We start from the raw sequence: 23,831 nt of genomic DNA, 5'->3' as shown, positions 1-23,831 counted from the left end.
TAACGCGGGACAGTACGAGGATGAAACTGTTGAGCTCGACAGGCAAGAGAGATTATAACGTTTGACAATTTAGCCCCGTGATAGATGACACCGGCGTTGGTCCAACTCTCTTTCTGGACTCTATCCTTCAGCAAATTAGACGTATGTTTTTAAAATCCGCATTCAAACACGGTTATCCCGACTCTCAACGGTTCTTAAGCGTGTGTTAGCTAACATCAGCTAACCAGCTGACTCTCCCAAGATGGACCACACGGAGGATTTATCTGCTCGGGTCCTGCTGAAAAACATCCTCAGCACTGAGCCGCCGAAGACTCCGATTGCCCGCAGGTAGTACTAATGTCTATTAACATTTCCTTGTACAAAAAAAGTAAACGAAATATCGCTATAATACCTCTCAACCTGCCCAGTAAACAAGAAGTTAGTGGTGTTGAATGTGGAACTGTCAAACTTGACTAAAATTAGAAATTAATCAAGCTGATTGCAATACAGCTGACATAGGAAGTGGGCATTGTCATGCCCTTTTTCTACTGTTTCACGTTGTTGTTGAGGCTATATTGAATACACTTTGACCTGTCTTTTCTCAAGAAGCCTAAAAGGACATACCAGCGGGATCCGGCGCAGCAATAGGCTGAGCACGAAAGTTGTTGGAGCCCAAACCCCACAGGACATCCTGAGGCGCAGCATAAAACATAAAATACGTGAGGTGAGGAGGTACAACAGTGTACATTTTAATAATGGGCAGTGCGAGTCACGTAACGCTGATCTGTCGGTGTCATTTCCAGAGTATAACGAGAAAATCCCTGCCGACCACAAAGAGAGCTACCTCCGCAGTGCTCAGAAAGGCTGTCACACCTGCCCCAACCTCAGTGTTGTTTGATGATGACGACACACCGAGACACATACTCAGGAATATCCTCCGGACAGGTATATGCAGACGCCAGATGTTATGCGAACATCATCATACAACAATAACCTTTTCTGCTTTAAACATGCCTTTCCTGTGATTTAGACCCTGTTCAGTCACCAGTGGTTCATGGGAAAGCTGCGTCAGAAGAGCCAAAGCTCCCATCAGCCAACTCTAGCATTACCAGCAAGCGTCCTAGGTGAGCTATATGTGTATTACACACATAGCTCAAGTATATTTCAATACCTGCATATATCTTCATGGTGCAGGATGTCGATTTCAATTGTATTAAGATGGTATTTTCTTGACTTTCAGTATTGAGCTCTCTGGGCTGGATCTGCCTGATTTAACCATTGGCAATATAGTAAGCACTGCGAAGGGACTGAGCAGAAAGAGACCCCGTCGGAGCTTTAATGTAACAGCTTTTGAGAAACGACTCAAAGAGGGAGATGGTGAGGTTACAGCCATTACTGAGAGCCTCTAATATGAAGTCCTGTAAATATTTGTTTTTGTAAATTCATGCATTTGCTCCAGGCCTGGAGTATTGCCACTGCTACAGGAAGATCTGTCATTTGATCAGTGAATAGTGACCACACGTATTATTAGTATGGTTAATGGATGCTTGTGTTTACAGTTGCTGAGGAAACTGAATTATCATCAGGTGATTATTCATCAGTTTCTTCGTCAAGGTAAGGGCATACAAAAATAAATGTCATATTTTAAACAAATAAAAGGCTGACTCTGATGAGACCTTTTTCAGATTTACAATGAGTGACCGTATAAAGCAAATTTATTCTAGTGTTTTCGCAACAGTCACATAGCTGTTAACAAAAATTAGTTTTAAAATATGTTTTGCAGTTCTACTTCTTTGAGTCTAAAAACACCCTACATGGATGTTCATACTGAGAAAAGGGGTTTGCAGAGAAAAGTTTCCAATCGTCGGAAAATCACAGAAGAAGAATTTGGAGCTGCTGTAAATCGACAAACAATGGAAGGTGACTGGTGATTAAAATACTTACTTACTCTACTCGATGAAACCTTTTGACAAATACACTGACTATTCAGCATCATAAAAAATAACATATCCGCATCCTGCAACAGAATGGCAAGAATGCAATGTAATAATACAAAATTGTATAAAACATTATATCAATTTTATAAACAGTTAAAATTTGTAACAGTTTGTATTATTTGAGTAAGTTGGTTTGGTCAGTGTCGCTGTTGCTATTATTTCATTCTTGGCTATCTCCACTCTTGTCACCCAGGAGTGAGCAGCTTCGCGCCTAAGGAAGGAGGTCGCAGTGAGACCTTTGTAGAGGGCTTCACCTTAAACCTAAGTGAACCTGCTGAACCTGACATTACATCTGACATTGTCAACTGTAACACAGCCCTCTACACCCAGCCTGATGCCATGACCTCCAACATTTTCAATGTTGCAACTCAGGACAAACCCACTGTGGTGGCCTCTCAGCTGCAGGCACAGTTGGAAGATAGGACACAGATAGAAGCAGAGCAGAGTCAATCGATGTATGTATTTCCAACTGAGAAGGAGCCTCAGCATGAAGAATGTGTTTCTGCGCAGCATTCAGAGAACAGTGTGGATGCAGCCAAGTGTCAAACGGAGGAATGCAAGAGTACAATTGATCATCTTCAATCTCAGAAACTCAAAACTGGAGAAGAGGGTACATTAGACCACCTTCCTACTTTTTCTAAAGGAGAAGAAGGAGTTGGAATTGATTCCCTGCCTGAGGAGGATGTTGGAGCCGAGTTGCAGTCTAATGTAGGGGGCTTTGAAACAGGCTCTCAAACTGAAGTAGAAGATGAAGACGGTGTAGTTTATTCTCAGTATGAGCAAGATGCTGATGTTAGGTCTCAATCTGAAGAAGAGGAGATTGGAGAGGAAGATCAAAGTGAACAAGAAGATCCTGCTGTCAGACCTTTATCTGAGGAAGATGGCGATGTGGCTGAGTCTCAGACTAAAGATAGGCATGATGGGACACAGGATGTGGAAATGAGTGAGAGTGAATCAGTACAGCCGGAATATGATGTGGAACAAATCATTCGAAGGGTTCATCGCTCTGAGGGTAGACTCATTAAGGCTGTCACAGAAGCAGAGTCAGGTAAGTAAAAAAACAAACAAAAACAAAGCATCAAATTTGCTGTGTTTAACAGGAATACAACTAAGAAACATTATTGTTAAATTTCAGTTCCCCCTTTTATCATGATTGTGTTTCATTAAGTACAGATGTGGGTTTTAAAGTCAGTTTTCTGAATTAACCCCACCTTTAGGATGCTCTGAGGGTAGGTCCAAAGCACATGGTGCTGCTGATCAAAGCAACTTGGAGTCAAGAGGCCATGAGAGCAGCCAGCCTTATCTTGAGATGCTTGACTTGGGTGAGCCTTTCATCAAAGAACAGGAAGATATTTCTTGTACAGAGGTCAACCCTGATGCTTATAAAGAGAACGCCTGTCATCATGTGGGGATGACAGATGACAGAGAAAATAGTCACCATATGGGTAAAACCTCACCTGAACCTGCTGAACAGGAAGAGGAGCTGGAGGATGAAATAGATGGTAAAGATACTGAAGGGCAGTCTTTCTCTTTTGCCTGTATTTGTGTTTGTGTGTCTTTAGTTTTGAACAAATGTTTATTTTTCTAAAACCTTCAGAGTCCCCAGGCAAGATTCCAGCATTTGTCAGAGAGAAAATGAATTTTTTTCCGCCTGATCAGCAGCCCTCACCCTCCGTTCTTGGAAATATTCACACCAGGCAAGTTTAACTTTCTGTTTTTGCTACTGGACAAACTAGTCCCTTCATCTGAAAAACTTGCTGCAAATAAACAACAGATATTAGATGGCACTGGGCTGATAAAACTTTGCCCAGCCTGTTCTGAACATCTGATTTTGAATATAGTGTGTATATCTAATAAATTACTGTGTAAAGTAAAAGTTTCTGTGTCATACTGCCAGTAACACCAGTGAAGCTTTACCTGAAACTAAACCGAAGAAGGTACACAGGAAGAGAACGGTGGCAAAGAAAGAAGCAGGCCTTCCTAAAAGCTACCTTGTTGGTGTGTTCAAGCACTTTGCGAAAACAAAGGTGTCTGCTGATGTTTACCCTGTTCTCAAAGAAATGTAAGTAACCTTGACAATTGAGAGCTCGAGTTTAAAGGAAGTTGAACGAGTTAAGCAGTAAGTGGATTGTGAGACAATGTTTCTGTCCACTTATTGTAACTGAACAGAAAATTTCATCCATTTAACATTTTTGATATATTTATCATAATTTGTTGACTGTGTCTGTTACAATAACGTGCATGTAATTATTTTAACAGAATGGATAAATTCTTTGACCGGTTGGCAGATGACTTGGAGACATATGCAGTTCATGCAAAGAGAAAAACCATAGACGTTGAAGATGCTGAACTTCTCTTAAAAAGGTCAGTGTGTTGTGTGTTAGTGACCATGTGTTTAGATTTACTATTGACTGATTGGATTATTAATTTTTAAAATGGCAAGAAACCCTCAACCTGCACCTTCTAGATCATAAACACCATCCTGATGCATGAAAATTTTATTGAATCAGTTCACAGTGATGAATAGGAAGAATTATAATGATGGCTATCGTGCTATCACACATGAATTAAGGAATAAATACTGTAGCAACACCTGAATTATAGTGACCTGTAGATGGCACTCTAGTTACACAAGCAGTCTGAAGAGACTGAAATGAATGTGACCAATCACCATGAAAACTGAGACATTATTTCTGAAATACACATCTCTTATATTTGATACCACACATCTTTTTAACAGTATAGATGGAAAATAACTTGATAGCTTTTTTTTCCCCCTTCAATTTATCTTGACTGGTGTGCTTTCATACTCTTCAGGCAGGGTTATGTGAATGACAAGGTGCCAGTGGAAGTGCTTATTGAAAAATATCTTCGCATGGATCAGCGCAAGCTCCTGATCCCCATTGCAACCAGCGGAAATATTGTTATTCCTAAAAAGCGCAGGTGAACGTTTTGGCCGCAGCTACTTCTTTTTTATTATTATTATTTTTATTTCATTTTTTATTTTTTGCAGTTTCACCTTTCAGACTGCTTCATTTTTCTACACTGCATTCAAATTGCTGTAAATCTGTAAATATTCTTAATATTGTTTATCTGTATGTGATATTTGTGTATCTTTCTATGCCTCATTCGTATATCTGAGCAAATATTTTTGCTTTATCACTTAGGATTACCAATGTCAGTTTCTTCAGTCATCTTTTTATTAATATACTACATTTTCTCTCAGTATGAAATAAAAGGTGGTGTACAGAAAAATAAAATTAAATAATGTTGATTTCAGCTTCTCTATTATATTTCTCTGCTTGATTAGTAGCCACTGATGGACTGAACTATATTTCCCTTGCAGAGGTTAAGGGTTAGGTGGGTTTCATAGAAAGGCCATATTGTGATTAGATTTTTTATTTTATTTTATTTTATTTTTTTCTATTGTGTAGCTAGTCTTTCATGCGAACAAATTACAAAAGCATTGGTGTAGCAGAAGGATTTGTGAGAGAAGTGCTGGTGCGAGTCATTTTCTTGTGCTTCATCTCTGTCCACTAGAGTGACTAGAGAGCAAACTCAGCTGGTTTAATACCTTGTTGCAATTGTTCAAACTGACATAAGCAAACATTTGCTCCTTTTTTTTCAATGGAAAACCTTATTAAATACAATGCTTAATGCTGAATTTTGTATGCGCAGTTTATCACAAGAAAATATGCCCATTGCAAAGACCTTGATTCTTGAACATCAGGAGATTAAGATGTATAAAGGTACATTCAAGGTGAGCTGATGGATCCAGAGATTAATTCTATTCACATCTTAATTAAATTCAACCTTTAAGGGTGATAACCGTTAATCTTGGCATGCTGTGTTAATAATCTTGGCATTAGGCAATAACTCATCTACTCTGCTGATTAGATTAAGATAAATGGGTTTTCAGTAGTGGCAAAATTAAATCAATGCAGTGCATCTGTGTGAATAACTCATTGACATAACAGAGCTATAACTAGTTTCATTATTGCCATTTTGCAAACAGCCAAAGGAGAGATATTTGTGTTAGTTTTATAGAAAGAAATAGACAGGAGCAGTTGTAACCACATGTCACATTGAAATGAAATTTGATATTGTCATCAATCTACTTTAGGCACCAACGGACAATCAGGGTGAATCCTACTAAATATGACAGCCAATATCTGATTGTTTGCATCTCAAATACAAATAGTCCATCAATTTTAACTCTGCTGATCCTTGGGTTTTAAGTCTGAACCATAGTATGATGTGTCATGTGTCATTATCTATTTCTAATAATAAAGTTAGGTCCCTCCAGTATAACAGGGGGCGCTGTCTGCCGGAGGCCGGCCTTCATGTCGGCCACTTTTACAGCTCAGCTAGCCTGCTAGCTAACAACAACAGATGATCCCGGACAACTAGCGTAACAATTTCATCCAACAGGAAGGTGAGTCCGCCGGTAAATTAAAGATAAAAATCAACATAAAAGAAAAGGACCTAAACCTACACTATAAAGGCTGTCGTGTTTTTTTTACGGACTCTCAGTTTTTGTGGTATTTTCCCCCAAACCTTTTTGTTTGGCTGATGTTAGCAGCTACAGGAATGAGGGGGGGGGGGGCTAACTAGCCAGCTAGCTTGGTTGAGTTGGGTAGCGTATTATCGTTAGACTGGACTCATTTACTGCTTTATTAATGTAATTTCACGAATGTATGATATGTATCAGTATATTTCCTTTACACGACCACTGGTTTATGTGTAAAGAGCCATGTGAGGGTAAAATACTACTGTGGACAGACTGTATTGTTAGCAGGTTAACTACCTGCTACTGTCACCGCCTACATTCACTGTCAAGTTTCTGGTCTCCACAACGCTTCAGTTTAATTCATGAAAAACTTGGGGGGGGTAAGTAAAGTAAAAAAACAAAACAAAAGGCTGTCTTTCGTGTAACACATAATTGTAATCAATACATGGGATCAATACACTGAACGTCCTGGGCCTCTTTGTTTGTGTTTCTTCATTATCTCGTATAGATAACAGGATGTTTATCTTTAGAAATATTCATGTCTTTGAGGTGTTTTTTGGTTATTTGATGGTTATTTCAGCGTGATCCCAAAGGCAGTGAACAGTTAACTGGAAACTGACCAAAGAGCACAGCTGTGATTATTGTCAGTATGATCAGAGGATGGTGTCTCATTAATCTGTGCAGATGATGAACACATTAACATCATTGTAATCTAATGTATTCTACCAGATACGGAAGTACTTCCATTATGACAATTAATGTAGTTCTAATCTTACCTGAGAGAGAGAGAGAGACAGTCTGTGTTGGGGGTGGTTACATTAAGTATTACAGCTGACTTGTGTGCCATAGACGTAAGGAAAATTGATATGTTACTAGTCCTGACTGCTTACTCTGACATGGTTTGTGCTTTTGAGGAAAAAAAAAAAAAATCCTATATCCTACTATAACATTAAAGGTCAGATAGAGCACTGGCAAGGCTGTTTTAGAGGAGTCAGAGAATCAAGTTGTCTTGTTGACCTTTTCTTGCCATTTTAAGTCCAAAACCTGCCACACAGCAGATTTGAAATGGCCGTAATTGAAGTTTTTCCTGACTTCATCATTTTGCTCCCTTCACACAGTGACTAACATAATTCAGTTGAGCTGAGACCAGTTTAATGTAATATCCCAAAAGAAAAATCCTATACCTTTTAGAGCTTGCAATTTCAGACAAGAAATGTGAACGTTCAACTCAGTTATCATCCCAGTGAGATGTGATACATTTTTATGTATTACAAATAAGTGACAAACCTATATTTCACAATGAGTTGGTTAAGTCTGTCACGACTGAATGGTAAAGATTTTTATGTTGGTTAGGGCCGAGGACCTTGGTTGAAGTTCTTGTCCTTCATTAATATGAAGGACACAAAATTATTAAGTAAAATCATATAATTTCGCACCTTCATTAAAAATTAAATGTGTTCGAAAGTTGAACTTTACATGAGACCAAATTCTTTGTATGTGTCAGTCAAAAAATAATTACATCTTACTATGAATTGGCTTCGTTCAGAAGTAACTTGCAGGATTTCAATCAGAAGCCCAATGGATTATTTGATACAAGTAAGATGAATTGTCATGTAAAAACCTTACATTGACTCGAGGTGAGCTGCAATTACATCTAAAAAAAAGGGGACGCTCTGTTTTCCAGCAGTGATGTGGAAGTGACTTCATCCCATCATGTTGCACAATAGTATGAATAGCGGACTGAGAAACATTAACTTATCATAATAATGACTTGATTAAAAAAAATTAAAATTTTTTCCTCAGTTAAAGTACAGTGATATGTATCATATGAATACTGTGATTTATTTCTGATTTTTCTTTTTGATGAAATAATGTTAACCTTCCACACAACAATAAATCCATATTTACTGGCTGACTTAACAGCATATTGGCCAAATGGGGATTTCAAACATTTACCAATAGGTTTTTGCTATGTTTGTGTTCTTCTTATGCTCAGAAAATTATTATGGTTTCACTTTTGGATGTAAAAAAAAAAATGCGCCATCAGCAAAGATTTTGTTGGATCAGTTGTATGATTTTCATTGAAAAAGCACTGAACAGAGCCTTTGTGTGTGGCACAGCAGTAAAAAGGCACAAATGACTGGAAACTTTAAATGAGTCATTAACCAGATTGCCCTCGAAACCAGAACCAGTAAAGGTTTTTGAAGAAATCATGTGAATAATGGTTGCAGTTGTTCCACTGCTCCTGGTGTGAAACTTCTTATAGCATTGTGCAGCCTGCATGAGCGTCTGCCCTTGCAGGTCAACATGTCAGAAACACCAAAGTATTTTTAAAGGTATGTACTAGGTGACTGGAGACATTAGATATGCATTGAGTTCCCTCCTCCCTTTAACCTCCCATGCCTGGTGAAGTGAGGAGGGGTTTAGCAAGGAAGTACAGGCAGGTTTTGAAGTCTGGGTGCTAATGCCTTTTTTTGCCCTGTCAAATCCCCTTCAGTTTAATTGTGGGCCTGCACAAAGTCAGGGATGAGAGCGAGGCAAGCTGATCGCTGTGGCAAAATCAATAGTTCATACCTCTCTGTGATTGCGTTTTTAGGGAAGGAAGAGCACCATGACCGAGGGCAGAATATGAAATCAGTCCCACAGAGGCCCAGCACACGCTGTGCAATCGATTCCTGGACCCTGTACCAATTATAGTTTTAAGGTTTGTCTCTAGCTTAGTGCAGTCCTCAAAGACCAAAGCTTTGGAAATAGACATTGTGTTCACTGACACTTTGACAACGGTTGCAATTTTTTTTCATACCCCTGGGAAATTGCCATCTGAAATGCCTTCATACTTCCAGTCTTTAATTTGGAGCAGAGGTCGATTTCTTCATCTTTTTGGACCGAGAGAATGAAATGTCAAAGTGATTGTAACTGCCACCTTATTTACAGCATCATCACAAATTCACATTAATTTTAACTGTGATTTCAGTGGTATCTTGCTGCTGTGTGATCTCTTGCTCGTCAAAATGTAGTTCTGATAAGTCAAGTTAGTACAGATTTTCTGGGCAGCAGGAATTACAGTGTTGTGTCTTCATATCAGTCAAGTCTGCTCATGCATTATGACATCAGGGGATAAGCAAAAGAGTTGATTTTACTAAACTGCGGGAATGTTGGTTGTGTTTGTCCTAGGTGTTACTGGGTTATTTGTATTCAGTTTGTTTCTCCCTAAAATTGTGTTGTCTGACGATTTCATTGATTATTTTTAATTCTTTACCTTAGATTTAAAAATAAATCTTTACTGTTTATGGTGTGATGGATTTGGATTGTAGCTTCTATAACTAAATATTTTGCCAGGTATTTGTTTTACTCAGATTATTACACAGATCATGATTGTATATCGGTGACAAGTGGTTAGATTGTCTGGTTAAAGTTCAGTTGACATCTATAAGAATTTATGTCCCTACTGTTAAGCTCTACTTTTTGCTTTTGGTTGCCACTGATTGTCAGGCATGGAAGGACAGAAAAGCTCTAAATTGTAATCTGCTATTTTGACACGATGGGGTTAAAAGTTGTTACATTGTCAGACAACAACTGTATCTGTTTTGACATAGTGCATGTAAACACAATAAAGTTGGTTATATTATGGAGAAGTAGGTTTGCAGCCTGTCACACAGCTCACTGGCGCTGCCTCTTCTTGTATGATCTCAGATAAACGTGCATAGGTCAAGTTAAGTTTTAGTGGGGATACTCATTCTTAATTTAATGTTCATAGGTTTTTTTTATGTACCAAACACTGGAGAAAGCTGTTCCTTTTATTAGTTTCTGTTAAAATATTGTCTGTTTTATTAAGTCTGATAAATGTGACTACTATGTTTCCATTTTTGTTAACCTGTTGGCTTTTTTTGATCGTTAAATACGGAGAGAGGAGGAGGAGATTTTCATTTCAGTGCTCTTGAGTCCAGAGGTTGTGTTATTTATCTGTTTATAGATTAGAAACTCTGGCTAATTAGTTATTCGCTATTTTCCCACATGGAGACACTATGATACAAGTTATACTTGGCACTGAAGGGTTTTAATATGCACTTTGATCAAAGACTTTCATTTTTCTAAATTGTGCATTTTAATCCTAACAGTTAACAGACGTTGGATATTGGATTAGAAATAAATCAGTCAAATCAAAATGAGCATAGCCTTTAGCTTCAATGTGGTGTGCGTCTTCATCAGAGCCCTGTCAAAGCATCTGTATTTGATTCCTATCATACCTCTGTTTGATTTTCTTTTGCCTCCATCTAACCTCTTTTCGTGGCAATTTATCTCCTCGGATGGCCCAGCAGAAGGTGGCCCATCTTTCATTCGCCACCTGTTTTTCCATTTGGCTCCTGTATCACTTACTTTACTTTTCATTTTCTTTCTCTGCACCACCTTCCTATATCTTCATCGTCTCACTCCATCTTACCAGTTGCCAGTGTTAAAGAGTCCAGAAGATTGGTTGGTGCTTCATTTATTGGATTTTGTAACACAGTCTTGAAGCTGTGGAATGGCCATGAATTGTTTTGTGCCAGTTAGACCCAGTTATGTATTTGAGGCAGTGAAAATATACAGAAAGACAACAATAATTCCTTTGAAATAACTGGATTTGGATCAGGACATGGACGCACTCAAATTACGTTCTTATACATCTTGTTATTTCAAAGGATACTTATTCTTTTCGTCTGATTTTCTTTGAGCTTTGAAAAATCACAAACGTGCATGTCTGCAGATTTTTGCCCATGAGTTATCAATGTGATCCCTCTGCATACTCAAAACCAAGGCAGAAGAGAATCAGGACTTGGTGTCAGTCCCTATGAACCATTTTAACTATTCAAAGATCCCACAACCACAGAGCTGTTAGTTCTGCAGCGTTGGCCGAGTCAGCTGGAAAAAATTACATCTTTGTTGGAGCACTATCCACTTGTCGTGGCTTCAGTATGAGCAGAAAAAAAATGTAATTTTTACACTAATGCAAATCATTTTGAAGTGTTTCGTGAGGTGCCACATACATTCAGTTGTTCATCCATTCAGGATTTCTCATTCTTACAGCCTCTAACCAGCATCAGTGTCAGGTTTAACCTTCATTCAGCATCATCATCAGGATCCAGCTTTCATAATTTGTTGTCTGCTTTTTGTATCCAGTTGAATTTATGGATAAAAACATGAAAGACTGACTAAGAGGTGTGGGGGAAACGCTCTCAATGTATGGGTGGACTTGGATAGTGAATGCTGGACAAAATGACACAAATGAATAGAATCAGGGCCAGAAAAGAAACTAGCTAGTATGGTATCAGAGTAATAGGGTGAAATGGTGTGTGCTCAGCCTCTGATCTTGTTGCAAGATGATGAAGTTTTATGAGTCTGGCATTGCATCACGATTCTTCCAGGGCACGTAAATTGTTGCCATCCTCTACCAAAGGTGTAAAATGGGGGCAATACTAGAGCTGCATACCTTTTTTTTCTTATCAAATGATAAAGCAGTGATACTGATGAGCAGCCTTTTTAGTTTTACTGTTAAATACTAGTAAAGCTGTCTTTCGGTATTTAGTGGTGAGTGTTTTCAAACTGGATTGGGGATTTTTTCCAGTTGGACTCAGGAAAAAGGTTTTCTGTGTGTACTGCTAATGTAATTTTAAACAAAAACTAAATGTTGTGTTTTCATGGGTTAATGCTCCTTCTCTACCATTCCTTATTCTGAATATGGACATGACTATACACATATAATTCCTTTCACTAAGAGTTCAGTATTTTTATTGTGATCTTTTGTGAGTTAAAATACTTTTTATGTAAGGTAGAATCCCATTAAAGGTGATGATGCTCACATAACCACTTTTAGTAAAAAAAAAAACAAAAAAACAACCCACCAACATATCTCTGATATGTTATACATAATGTCCACACATACATTTATTCACTGGGTTCTTTCTGTAAGGATCTTTAACAATCTTGACAGCAGCCCATCTGAATTCTGCACTCCTTAGTTATTTTGGTATTTTAAAGGTTTTCAAACAGTTTGTTGTAGTTCATTAACAGCTATAATACTGCAGGTATAGAGATGTGCTTTCAGTTTACAGGATGCAGGAATCACAGCATCTCCATCATTTTCATTAAGATGAAATATTATGTAGTAGTCAGATAGTCTCTGTTCACCAGTTTAAGCTCCTGAAGGGAGTCAGGTATCAGGGTTGTTGCCTGCTGTTTAACAGTTTGTATATGTGTGTGTGTGTCTATTTGAAGGAGAGAGTATATCACAAATTTGCATTTTGTTCTCTGTGGCTTGGAGGTAATTTGGGTACTTTGGCCGGTGGCTCTAACCTCTACCACAGTCCTGGGAGACGGCTTGTTTTATTTACAGTTCATTTTTGAGACTTAATTGCAATTGCAGTGGCTATTGATTTTAGAACAGGCATGGGCCATCGATCTCCTGCTGTCCCCCGATGGGTCAGGGACAATTCATCTAGCCCCAACACAACAAACCTCGACAACATGCTATGTGGCTACATGAATTAAAAGATACTGAGTCTTAACTGGATTAATGAAAGATGGAGCGTCTGGGTGTTGCATTCCAAACCTGCTATGAACCCTGCTATGTTGAAGCACACTTTTATGAGTAGTATGCAATTATTTGCCTTTGTGTTAGCAAGCGTGTGTTCAGGCTAAATTGGATTTTTCAAGGAGATGAGATTAAAATTTTTGTGTGCTCAGTTAATGATACCTACTTAATCTGTTTCAAGGGGGCAAACTGCTTCCATTTTGCACATGCTGATGCAGGTAGCCATCAGGACTGAACGCTGACGAGTGAAAGTGACAGATTCCTCCCCCTCACCCTCTCGCCCCCGACACCCTCTGTCACGCTGGCAATGTCAAGAGTCCCGAGTCCCCCTCCCCCTGCGGAAATGTCCAGCGGGCCTGTGGCCGAGAGCTGGTGCTACACACAGGTAACTACCAAGCAAATATCATCTTAGCCTAAATTTAACTGGTATTCATCCTCTGACTTTTTCGTTTGTTTGCATTCACCCATCAGATCAAAGTGGTAAAGTTCTCTTACATGTGGACCATCAACAACTTCAGCTTCTGTCGTGAGGAGATGGGCGAGGTTATCAAGAGCTCCACCTTCTCCTCTGGAGCCAATGATAAATTGAAATGGTGGGTGGGAAAGAGAGGAGCTCCGGTTCATCATATTGTAATCTCCAGTGTTTGTCGTCTCACTGTATTCCACAAGAAATGGATTGTTGCTAAACCCCAACAGCGTCCCACCCAGTTTGAAAAGTGTCACAAGCTGACTTATGAATTCTAAATGAGCTCCAGAAATAAATAATAGAAATACTGTTAAAAATTACAATAATCACATTTCAGTTTTTTTTTTTTTTTTTTTTTTTTTTTTTTGTTAGGTTTGTATACGTGCAATACATAATATAAGCAGCTGTGTCTGGACTGGTCTTAATGTTATCTACCAAAATAATTTTTCATTAAAATTGTAAAAAATTTATGTACACTCGGATGTCACTGTTTAAAATTAAGTATATACGTTATTACCACTACCCGCTTTACTTGAAAAAATAACTTGCACCTTCTGCCACCATCAGGTGTTTACGAGTGAATCCCAAAGGCCTGGATGAGGAGAGCAAAGATTATCTGTCTCTGTACCTGCTGCTGGTCAGCTGTCCAAAGGCCGAAGTGCGTGCCAAGTTCAAGTTCTCCATCCTTAATGCCAAGGGAGAGGAGACCAAAGCCATGGGTGAGTCAGCTGGCTAAAAATAATTCTTAACTGCTTCAAAGGTAATTTAAGAGGTATATTCTGCAATGCAGGTGGTGTAACATTCCTTTTGTTGAGTTTGCAATATGATGCTTGCATCTTTTCATATTTGTCTTTCTCCTGTCTCTACAGAAAGTCAGAGAGCGTATCGCTTTGTCCAGGGGAAAGACTGGGGCTTTAAAAAGTTTATCCGTCGAGACTTCCTCCTTGATGAAGCAAATGGTCTTTTACCTGACGACAAGCTCACGCTCTTCTGTGAGGTAGCGCCTTGTTCTCTTGGTCCACAGGATTGTGTTGAACATTAGTTATTTTATGCACCAAGATCATTTTTGAGTGTTGCGTCACATTAAGTTTGTCTACTCTGCAGGTGAGTGTGGTGCAGGACTCTGTTAACATATCTGGGCAGAACACCATGAACATGGTGAAGGTGCCAGACTGTCGGCTAGCAGATGAGCTGGGAGGCCTGTGGGAGAACTCGCGCTTTACAGACTGTTCCCTGTGTGTGGCCGGCCAGGAATTCCAGGCCCACAAAGCCATCCTGGCAGGTACAGACATGAATCAGACACACACCATCTATTTCCTACTTTGTTTTTCTTTTAAGTACTTAAATGCTACTCTGTAAGTGTAAGCTGTTGTAAAAGTTATTTTAAAAAGTAAACGCAAACATGTATATATCTAATCTTGCTTGATCTCATAATTATCTTTCAGCACGGTCTCCCGTATTCAGCGCCATGTTTGAGCATGAAATGGAGGAAAGCAAAAAGGTGAGGGCACTGTTTATTCCTCGAGAAAAATTCATTTTGTTCCCATGGTCGAACAAGTCAGGGTTCCACTGTTGTGTTGAAGGGTTAAAGTGAGTGAAGGATTGTGTGCCGTCAAATGGCTGCAATACAGAGCTGTTTGGTTAAACTAAATGATGGTGCACCTGAAATGAAATTGTCCTGCCTTACCTGAGGGTCAGGATTCATCCTTCACTGACAAAGCGGCAGAAGCAGAGAATTGCTTTTTCCCCATTTGCGCACATGTGACTGAAATGAAATAACGGGAGAAGCTGTCCAGATGTTTTTTTTTTTTTTTGTTTCTTAAACTGAGGCCATTTTATATCTAATGTTTCAAACTTAGCAAAAGGTAAAAAATGTTTCATTTTCTGATCAACACATTTCCATCTTTTTCTGAAAACCCACAGACAAAATGTTTTTCAAGTTGTCTTTTAAACATATTGAAAATGATAAATGAATGTAAAAGACTGTTGAGCCTGATTCATTACATACTAAAATATCCCGAAAAATATAAACTCTGAACAGTATTTAAAACTAAATACTGTGAAGCACAAATAATAAGATCACAAATCCTGATCTGAATTGGCAGGATTATTTTATTACTTTGCTTCAAGGATGTTACTTGTTTGCATACTTACAATGCAGACACATCATTGTAACTGCACATAATTGCAGTGTTTTGTAGCTAAAGTCTTAAGCCAAAAGCATTCATTTTCTGCATAGCAGGATGGTTATGTTGCTTTCTGCCAATCTCGCATCTATTGTGAGATTGGCAGAAAGCAACATAACCATCCTGAATGTTGTATCAGATTTTCCGTCTACAATATTTGTAATTGTCACAAATGCCACCAAAGGAGCAAGCAGCAGCTGCTAAGCAAATTAACATGGAAGCTAAGAAAGACAAAACAACTTATCCTGCAATTAACAAACACACAGAGATTTACAGCCCCATAAATTTTGAAATGTGGTTTGGCACTTTTGTCAGACTTTTTCTGAATGAAACATTTTTTTACATCTCAAAGGTGCTTTTGTTTTTTTTGGTTGTTTTTTTTTTTTTCCCTGACTGATTCCCTGACTGAAGTTAAGTATAAGGTATAAAAGGATAACATCAAGGAAAAAAAATATGCAAACAAAATAACACACTGCAGGTTTCCACTTGCATCGCAGGCACATGCTTAGATTTAACTGTTTTTCCTTGTCTGTTGTCAGAACCGTGTGGAGATAAATGACGTGGAGCCTGAGGTTTTCAAAGAGATGATGTGCTTCATTTACACAGACAAAGCTCCCAATCTGGACAAGATGGCAGATGACTTGCTGGCAGCAGCTGACAAGGTAATAAAACAAAACAATAGTACATCAGGGCCTGATCAAGCAATATGGTTTTGGAAGGATCCTTGTAATTTTAATATTTTATTGCTGTCTGAACTATGATAGCAAGTGGAAATTAAGACGTTTGTTTGTGGTTCAGTATTTTGATTATATTTATCTGAAAACATTAAAGCTGTCAAAGACCTTGATTCTGTTTTCACAATTTTAACCATTTGTTATTATTTATTACTATATTACTATTACTGTTTATTTTACTGGGATAAGGCTGTATTTATTTATAAAAATGAAACCTACCAATCTAGCAGTTAGAATTTTTTTGTTTCTATAAATAGTAACATTTTAACCTTTCTAAATATTCTGAACAAATCACAATTAAGATCAGCACCAAATTCCTAAAGCCCAGAGGAAAGTCAGAAATCAAATGCATGACTCTTAAAAGTGTCCTTGTAGAGCTTAAGACTGTTGGCATTGTGTCCTTAATGCTGTGGAGTGGAGCTAATTTCAGGCATTTTCTATCAAACAGACAGTACCATACACTAGTGCAGATGTTAATATTGCAGTCTTGGCTGATTTTGTGCTGATCCGAGTTGCACAGGCTTTGTTTTTAGGTTGGGTTTTTTTGTCAGCACTGTAAAATGGATTGTATAAGTGCATTCTATCCACCATACCTTAGCACAGTAAACCACTGACATGAAAAGTGTTCTCACTCTGTGACACCAAATGGTACACTAACTTTTCAGTGAGCAGTCACATGTTTGTTGTATGGTCTTGTGTTTATATCTTCAAAGCTAGATATAGTCATAGTATAGTATAGTTTTATCTTTATTAGAGGCTTGAGATGACAGACAGCAGGGCCAGACTGACATTTGTCATCTTGAACTTAAAGATAGTGTTTTTGAATATCATCTGAACCACATCAATACCAATGAAGAAGGAATGCCAATTAATCCTCTTGTATGCCCTCTCTTTCAGTATGCTCTGGAAAGACTGAAGGTCATGTGTGAGGACGCTCTGTGCACCAGTCTGTCTGTGGAAAATGCTGCTGAGATCCTCATCCTTGCAGACCTGCACAGTGCCGACCAGCTCAAAACGCAGGCAGTCGACTTCATTAACTAGTGAGTTCACATGCAGAAAGGAACTTGTCATCACATATAATTGGATCTGCAGCATCATTTTTACAAACTCTGAGCTCTAAATAGATACCACTGTACATTTTGTCTCCGTTGATTTCTTACATCTTTCTTTATCTCAGCATCTTTACCAATGGCACCAGGATTCATCCTCATCCTCGCGCCTCATATCTTGGTGTCACAGTTGATAATTATACTCCACATGTCCTCTCCTCAAGCAGTGTGTTCGATGTTATTAAACTCTGTAGAGGTTTTGTGAAGGATCAGGGCAGCCTGACTCTTCACTGGGTCTGATTTCACCTCCTCTTTTGACTCAAACAAATATGTGATGATTCTATATAACAGTGACACATGCACCTCACACACATTTCTGCAGATTGTCTTCTCAACTTCACATCGATTGGTAATTACATTCAGTCGGTCAGTGAAAAACAATGAGGAAAAATTATCCTCCAAGATTTCATTTTCAATTGATGCATGGTATCTGACAGGCCTTTGAAAATATATACAAGGTTTTTCTCCAGTAATTAACACCATTTGAATCTTTTTGCTTTTTTGGACTCCATGTCACCTGTAAATATTGGCAACATGAATGATGAGTCAGTCCACTGTCTTTCTGCTATAAATAAGCTGGAAAATATTTTTTGACGTGTTTTTAGCTTTAATTTAGTTCGGCTGGGTCAACAGAGAACACAAACCTTCAAAACTCAACTGACTTAGGCCAGTGACTTGATATCTGATGCCGATGTTTAACTACGTTATTGCTACAAATACCGATATTTATAAAAAAAAAAGAATATCTGAACTTTTATTTCAATATTTACTAAATTTATAGAGCAGCATTTTCATAAAGGAAGCACAATCACACATCCATACAAGTTGTTTAATTTTGAAAATATTTGACACATAAATTGAGAACATAATCAGTAGATGCAACCTGATTTGTTTTCTTCATACCATTTGATTTTTACATCTGTGTTTTGTTTCTCTGTCACTCTCTCCCACTCTGTCCTCCAGCCACGCTGCAGAGGTGATGGAGACCGCTGGATGGAAATCAATGGTAGGATCTCATCCTCATCTGGTGGCTGAAGCTTACCGCTCCCTGGCTTCAGCTCAGTGCCCATTCCTCGGACCGCCACGCAAGCGCCTGAAACAATCTTAACAGCCTTACTGCAAGGCATCAACACACTCATACACACACAAACGCATACAAAAATAAATACACACAGATCCCCTCTCAGACACACAGGGACAACCTTTCCCCTTACTGTTACCTTCTACACTACCTACAGCCTCCCCTGAGTCTCCCCCTTCTGCCCCATCAAACCTGCTGTATTTAGTCTCTTCGAAAGATGGAGGGAAGGAGGAGGAGGAGGAAGAGGAGATGGAGATGGAGGACAGGTGGGCTCATGAAGTGGATGTTTGTTGTTTACAAAAGAACCACAACAGCCCTCCTTTTTTCTCCTCGGCTCTGGCATAGTGAGAACTGACGTTGTGCTCTTTTCTGTGCGTGAAAACTAAATCCTTTGACATCCTGCTAGTTCCTACGATGGAATCCGTTCAGAAGAAAGACCTGGACAAATATCCCAAAATGAGTCAGGTTTTGAGAAATGTTGGCGGCTTAAAGGAAAAGTGCAGATAAACGTAGACTGTAACTGTCAATTTTATCATCAGGCTTCTTTTTGCTCCGTTCTTGATGTTTGGGGTTGAGTGATCGGAGAAGCCCCCTTCCTAAGGACACATAGGCACATTTGAGGAACTAAAGAAGAAGAAATGGGCCTGTTAGTTAGAAACTACAAGCCCTCTGAGAAAGAAAACAAAGGGCTAGTCAAATAAAGCAGATATGGGACAAAATCATAAAAACAATTTTCCCAAAGAACGTTGGGAAAACATTGCACTAAAGCCACAGGTCCCCCCCTTTGCAACCCTTACCAGCAGTAAAGTAGAAATACTGTAGGCAAGCACACATTGAAGCAAGCTTCATGGACTAAAGACCCAGCTGGACCACCAACAACAAATTCCCTTTAAGAAAATTTATCAGCAAGTGACAAAAACCATGTTCTCCCTTCTAGAGATCTTCAAGCTTCATCTAAGTCCATTTTCATTTTTTTTAATTGCCGGAGTTAAAAACCATATCGAGAGGATACAGAAAATAGCAGCACACAACTGGATGTCATTCTAGGGGAAGCAGTATTTTGTGTGTGGATCTGTCTTTGTAGCCCTTGAGAGAAAAAGAAATCCAAGGTTTCACCAACAAATGGAGTGATAAAGTGTCAGAAAATGGTTACAGAATGACAATAGAATTCGACCAGGCAAGTTAATGTTCTTTTATGACGGATTTCTTATTTTTTTTTCCTCAGAACAGTCATTTCTATTTTTTTCATAGGAATTTGTACAGATGCTAGTGTTTTTTGAAGCTGTGTAAAACAAAAGCATTTTCAACCGTGAAATTGAAAAAAGTGGACAGATGTTTTCTTTGCAGGCATGAAGACTGAGGGGAAATGAAATCGAAATGAACACGTTTTAATGTTCAGAACAGACAGAATGTGAAACAATGCACACAAAGTCAAAGCATATGAAATACATTCAAAGTTATCATTTGAACCTGGTGGAAAATGGTAAATGATAGAAGGAACCATTGTTGTTTCTTTCCTGTAGATATTGCTGGCTATGAGAAGTGACACTTAGTTGTTGCCATTTTTTTGTTCCCAAAAGAATAAACCACAACTATTTTGTATTGAATGCAATGCAGACTTTGTCGGGGTATCATATGAAGAAGGTGATTGCATTTAATTTATCTCATGTAAAACAAGCACTGTTTAGAACTATTCATTGGACTTCTTCACCTTAAGTGAAGACCTTTAAGGGAAAAAGTGGGGTTCTTGAAAGACATGCTTCTCCATGCACACAGTGCCTTTGTCCAACGGTGGCTGACGCAGCTGCTGTGATTGTGCTGGATTTTGCAGTATAAAATGAGAGCAGACAACACCTGAAGATGTGGGCACCAACACTGTCGGATCCATCATTGATGAAGACACTGGTATCATTATTGATCACTTTAATTAGTAAGTGAAGACAAAAACATGTTCTCTCTCTCTGCTACCTGAAATAATAGACTCCTAAGGGGCTTAACTCTTAATATGAATAGCCTGCTCAGGCCAGGACATTTGGTCTTTTACATCATACATGAGGAGTGGATCATGAATACACATTACCTTTAAGCTTAGGCTTAAGTTTTTAAAGTATTCATGTTTTATTGGATGAATTGATTCATATTTCCATTAGGCCTGCAACTAACTATCTTGCAGTATTGCCTAATTTGCAGATCATGTCCTTCAGTAACTGTCGAGTGCAAGCGGTTAAAATAACTTGAGAAAACCCAGTGTGTTCCTCCTTGGAGTTGGAAACTGAAAATGTTTGACTTTTTGTTTTTTTCTTTTTAAGAGCGTTTACTTTAAAAATAACTAGAATAATTAATCATTTTTCAAATGAGTTTTCCTGCAGTGCTAATATGCATATAAGAAAAACAGGCCACTTGTGTTCTACAATAAGCAATATACTGCAATAATATCATGTAATTTACAGTTCTTTAAAATCTAAGACTTAAAAACAATACTTTCTAGATAAATGCTACATTTCAAAAAACATTTAAAACCACAGTCTGTCTGACTGGTTTGTAGCTGCTAAAACTGGACCTACTGATTTTTTTTTTTTTTCCCGCAGTGTCTGGGTTTTGTGTGTTTAACCTGTGGTCAGGTGGGCCCTTGGATTCTGGTAATTGTTGTCTGGGCAGACTTTTTGAACCAGCCTGTAGTCTGTGCTGTAGAAGGAGACATAGATGCAGATGACCTGGAAAGGTTTGGAGCATATCCAGTTGGCGTGGCTCTGAGCCTGCTCCTGAGCACACCTCTTTGATGGGTCATAGTTACACAAAATCACCTTCTTGTTGCGTTCAGTTTTCTCGTAGTCCAACCTGCAGTTGAATGTCTTTGAGTCTTTGGGGTTGACGACACTTTGACGCTCCAAGTCAAATTCCAGCTCTTTCTTTGGTGGCACAAGGCTGACAGAGACATTGCCTTCACCAGTGGAATTGTGGCGGAAGTAGACGCCAAGAGAGCCGTTCCCGTGATCCACGATCTTACCCATGATCAGCAAATTCAATTTAACTGTCTTGATGTTTGAGTAAAAGTCCCCCCAACTGAACATCCTGGAGAACTTAGAAGTTCCATGAACTTTGGTGATCGGCTGAAGCTTGACCTTTAAGGGTGGGTTGGAGTACGAGTGTGAGCTCCCTCTCAGTACTCCCCAAAGTCCTTGCTTAGAAACAGGGATGAAGGGACTGATGGGTAATTTGGTGTGTTGAATCAGACTCTGAGTGTCTAGTGGCAAGCTCTTTTGTAAAGAAGGTGCGAGATTTTTGTTGACTTCAGGCGATGCCCTCTTGTCGAAGGTAAAGTCAACAGTATGATGTCCAAGAACCAACTAGACAGAAAACCATGAGAGAAAGTTGTCCTTCAGTACGACCAAAAGAAAATTTACAAGAGAAATAGAGCAGAAATGTGAAGCATGTCAGAGGTTCAGTTCAAGAGTTCAAAATTTCCTAGAAGTATGTATGTACTTTATATTAAACCATCAACCATCAACCATCAATTCAATTTTAGGAGTTTGGCAAAAAGATTGTTGGAAATAGACTTTAATTCACCCATTAGCATATAAGGATGTCATAGGTGATCTACCTACATTTGTAATAGACAATAGAATTCAGAAAATTCATTAAATTTGATCATCTTAAATTGATTAAATGAATTTTGGCATGCACAACAGCAACATAGGAATTTAAAAGTCTTGTTGGGGAAGAAGACAGATTAAAGTAGTAGGATAAAGTAAAAGATAATGGCAAAATATAAATGTGGCTCTTCAGTAAATACACTTGGCTGGCTCTCTTTACTAGTTTTTATTAATGTAACAGCCATCTAATTTAATTTCAGTGACTTTTTTTTTTTGACTTACCAAACAAATGGCTCCTTTCAGAAGTATCCACAAAAAGCAATGAGCGGCAAACATCTCCATGGTTTATAAAATCCTGTCAGAAGATCCATTCACGCTAACGTGAAATCCAATCAATCAGTGTGAGTTCAGTTGTGGATGTTCACCCAATATGATGACATCCAGATGACTCTGAGTTTAACATGTGGACTGCAGCCTCCTCTCACAGCACACACACTGAGAAGCTTTCTCTGATCGGAGGATTTTTAATACTGAGTTTGGCTGCCTGCATGTCTCTCTCTCTCTTTCACATGCACCCATCTCCCCAATAATGCGTGCACACACACTTTTGTAGACACATGCTGTGTTGGCATTATTGCACTGAATCTTGTGCCTATAGCTCTTCCTTTGTTGTTCTGTCACTGACATTGTGCATTATTACCTGGGTGATGAGAAAAGTGATTCGATACTTGGTTAAATTAAAATGTTTGATGTTTGTTGGTGCTTGAGAGGAAAGCAGTCGAAATGAAATACTGCCACTTTGTGGTCACATTGCAAAGTGCAACCAAAATTTCAATACTGGTGCAATGACAGTAAAGTCAGTAAAACTTTTTCTGAAGCTGATGAACGATACGTAACACTGTTTCTGAGTCTTGTTTGGGTTGATGGTTGAAGAGGAAATTTTGAAGATTATATTTGGATGGAGAAACAGATGGTTGGAATGATATTAAGTCATAAAGAAGTGTAGTTGAAGATATGTCTTCATGTATGCAGATCAAGGTCATCTGACCGGAAAGATGGCTAAAGCTGGATGTTTGTATGACACTGACATGAGAAGCCAACATGATATGATAGTCATATTGGAAAGAGAAAGTATGCAGCACTAATTGTTGTCTCACTTTGTCCAAATACCTGAAGTCACGAAACACTGAGGGAGTGCCCTGAGAGATTCTCATCTATCAAGTATGCTTTCCGTCATTTCAGTGTCGGTAAACCAGTATTTGTCTGGGGTAATCTTTTGAACAACAACAAAAAAAACCTTACTAACCCATTTTTGTATTTAGCAGGGAGTTAGATGGAGTGAAATACTGCCAGGATAGTGACAGTGGTGCCGCCTGATCTGAGCAGATCTTCACAAAGGTTAAATGCATCCACTGTGTCCCGGAGGCAACAGTTCAACCCTCATTTATTCCTGCTTAATAATCACATAGCCTGTTGTAAACTGTAATATTTGGTGATGAGAACCTTCAAGCTGTAAGGAACATACCAACACATACCAAAAAATATATACAGCAATCATTAATAATATGAGACTAATACAAAAGCATTACAGAAGTTAAAAATGTAAAA

The 23,831-nt window shown here is 38.6% G+C and overlaps 3 protein-coding genes across 5 annotated transcripts; 2 read left to right on the top strand and 1 right to left on the bottom strand.

The window, feature by feature from the left end:
• The first annotated feature begins 11 nt into the window (after positions 1 to 11).
• Positions 12 to 5,613, top strand: cenpt (centromere protein T). Of its 2 annotated transcripts, none has more exons than XM_029527912.1 (13): positions 12 to 327; positions 589 to 703; positions 783 to 924; positions 1,010 to 1,103; positions 1,220 to 1,356; positions 1,539 to 1,593; positions 1,763 to 1,899; positions 2,170 to 3,024; positions 3,194 to 3,478; positions 3,574 to 3,673; positions 3,874 to 4,038; positions 4,236 to 4,340; positions 4,794 to 5,613. In XM_029527912.1, exons 1-13 carry the CDS (start codon positions 242 to 244, stop codon positions 4,921 to 4,923), a joined length of 2,406 nt encoding a protein of 801 aa, XP_029383772.1. In that variant the 5' UTR covers positions 12 to 241; the 3' UTR covers positions 4,924 to 5,613. The 2 variants fall into 2 exon arrangements, with proteins under 2 accessions (XP_029383772.1, XP_029383771.1); XM_029527911.1 differs by having other exon boundaries at positions 586 to 703.
• A 733-nt stretch (positions 5,614 to 6,346) lies between these two features.
• LOC115060166 (speckle-type POZ protein) lies at positions 6,347 to 20,302 on the top strand. 2 transcript variants are annotated; one of them, XM_029528014.1, is made up of 10 exons: positions 6,347 to 6,411; positions 13,236 to 13,439; positions 13,526 to 13,647; positions 14,088 to 14,239; positions 14,390 to 14,517; positions 14,625 to 14,802; positions 14,966 to 15,021; positions 16,246 to 16,368; positions 17,338 to 17,480; positions 18,513 to 18,657. In XM_029528014.1, exons 2-10 carry the CDS (start codon positions 13,362 to 13,364, stop codon positions 18,655 to 18,657), a joined length of 1,125 nt encoding a protein of 374 aa, XP_029383874.1. In that variant the 5' UTR covers positions 6,347 to 6,411; positions 13,236 to 13,361. The 2 variants fall into 2 exon arrangements, with proteins under 2 accessions (XP_029383874.1, XP_029383875.1); XM_029528015.1 differs by lacking the exon at positions 6,347 to 6,411 and having other exon boundaries at positions 13,362 to 13,439; positions 18,513 to 20,302.
• Positions 19,908 to 22,702, bottom strand: LOC115060167 (neurexophilin-1-like). The gene is made up of 2 exons (XM_029528016.1): positions 22,506 to 22,702; positions 19,908 to 21,977 (listed from the first exon to the last, which is right to left on the bottom strand). The coding sequence occupies exons 1-2, from the start codon at positions 22,563 to 22,565 to the stop codon at positions 21,237 to 21,239; spliced, it is 801 nt and encodes a 266-aa protein (XP_029383876.1). The 5' UTR covers positions 22,566 to 22,702; the 3' UTR covers positions 19,908 to 21,236.
• Positions 22,703 to 23,831: the final 1,129 nt, after the last annotated feature.

This window comes from Echeneis naucrates, chromosome 19 (genome assembly GCF_900963305.1).
Source record: "Echeneis naucrates chromosome 19, fEcheNa1.1, whole genome shotgun sequence".
NCBI classification, from domain to species: Eukaryota; Metazoa; Chordata; class Actinopteri; order Carangiformes; family Echeneidae; genus Echeneis; species Echeneis naucrates.
This window is presented reverse-complemented; position numbering and strand designations above follow the sequence as displayed.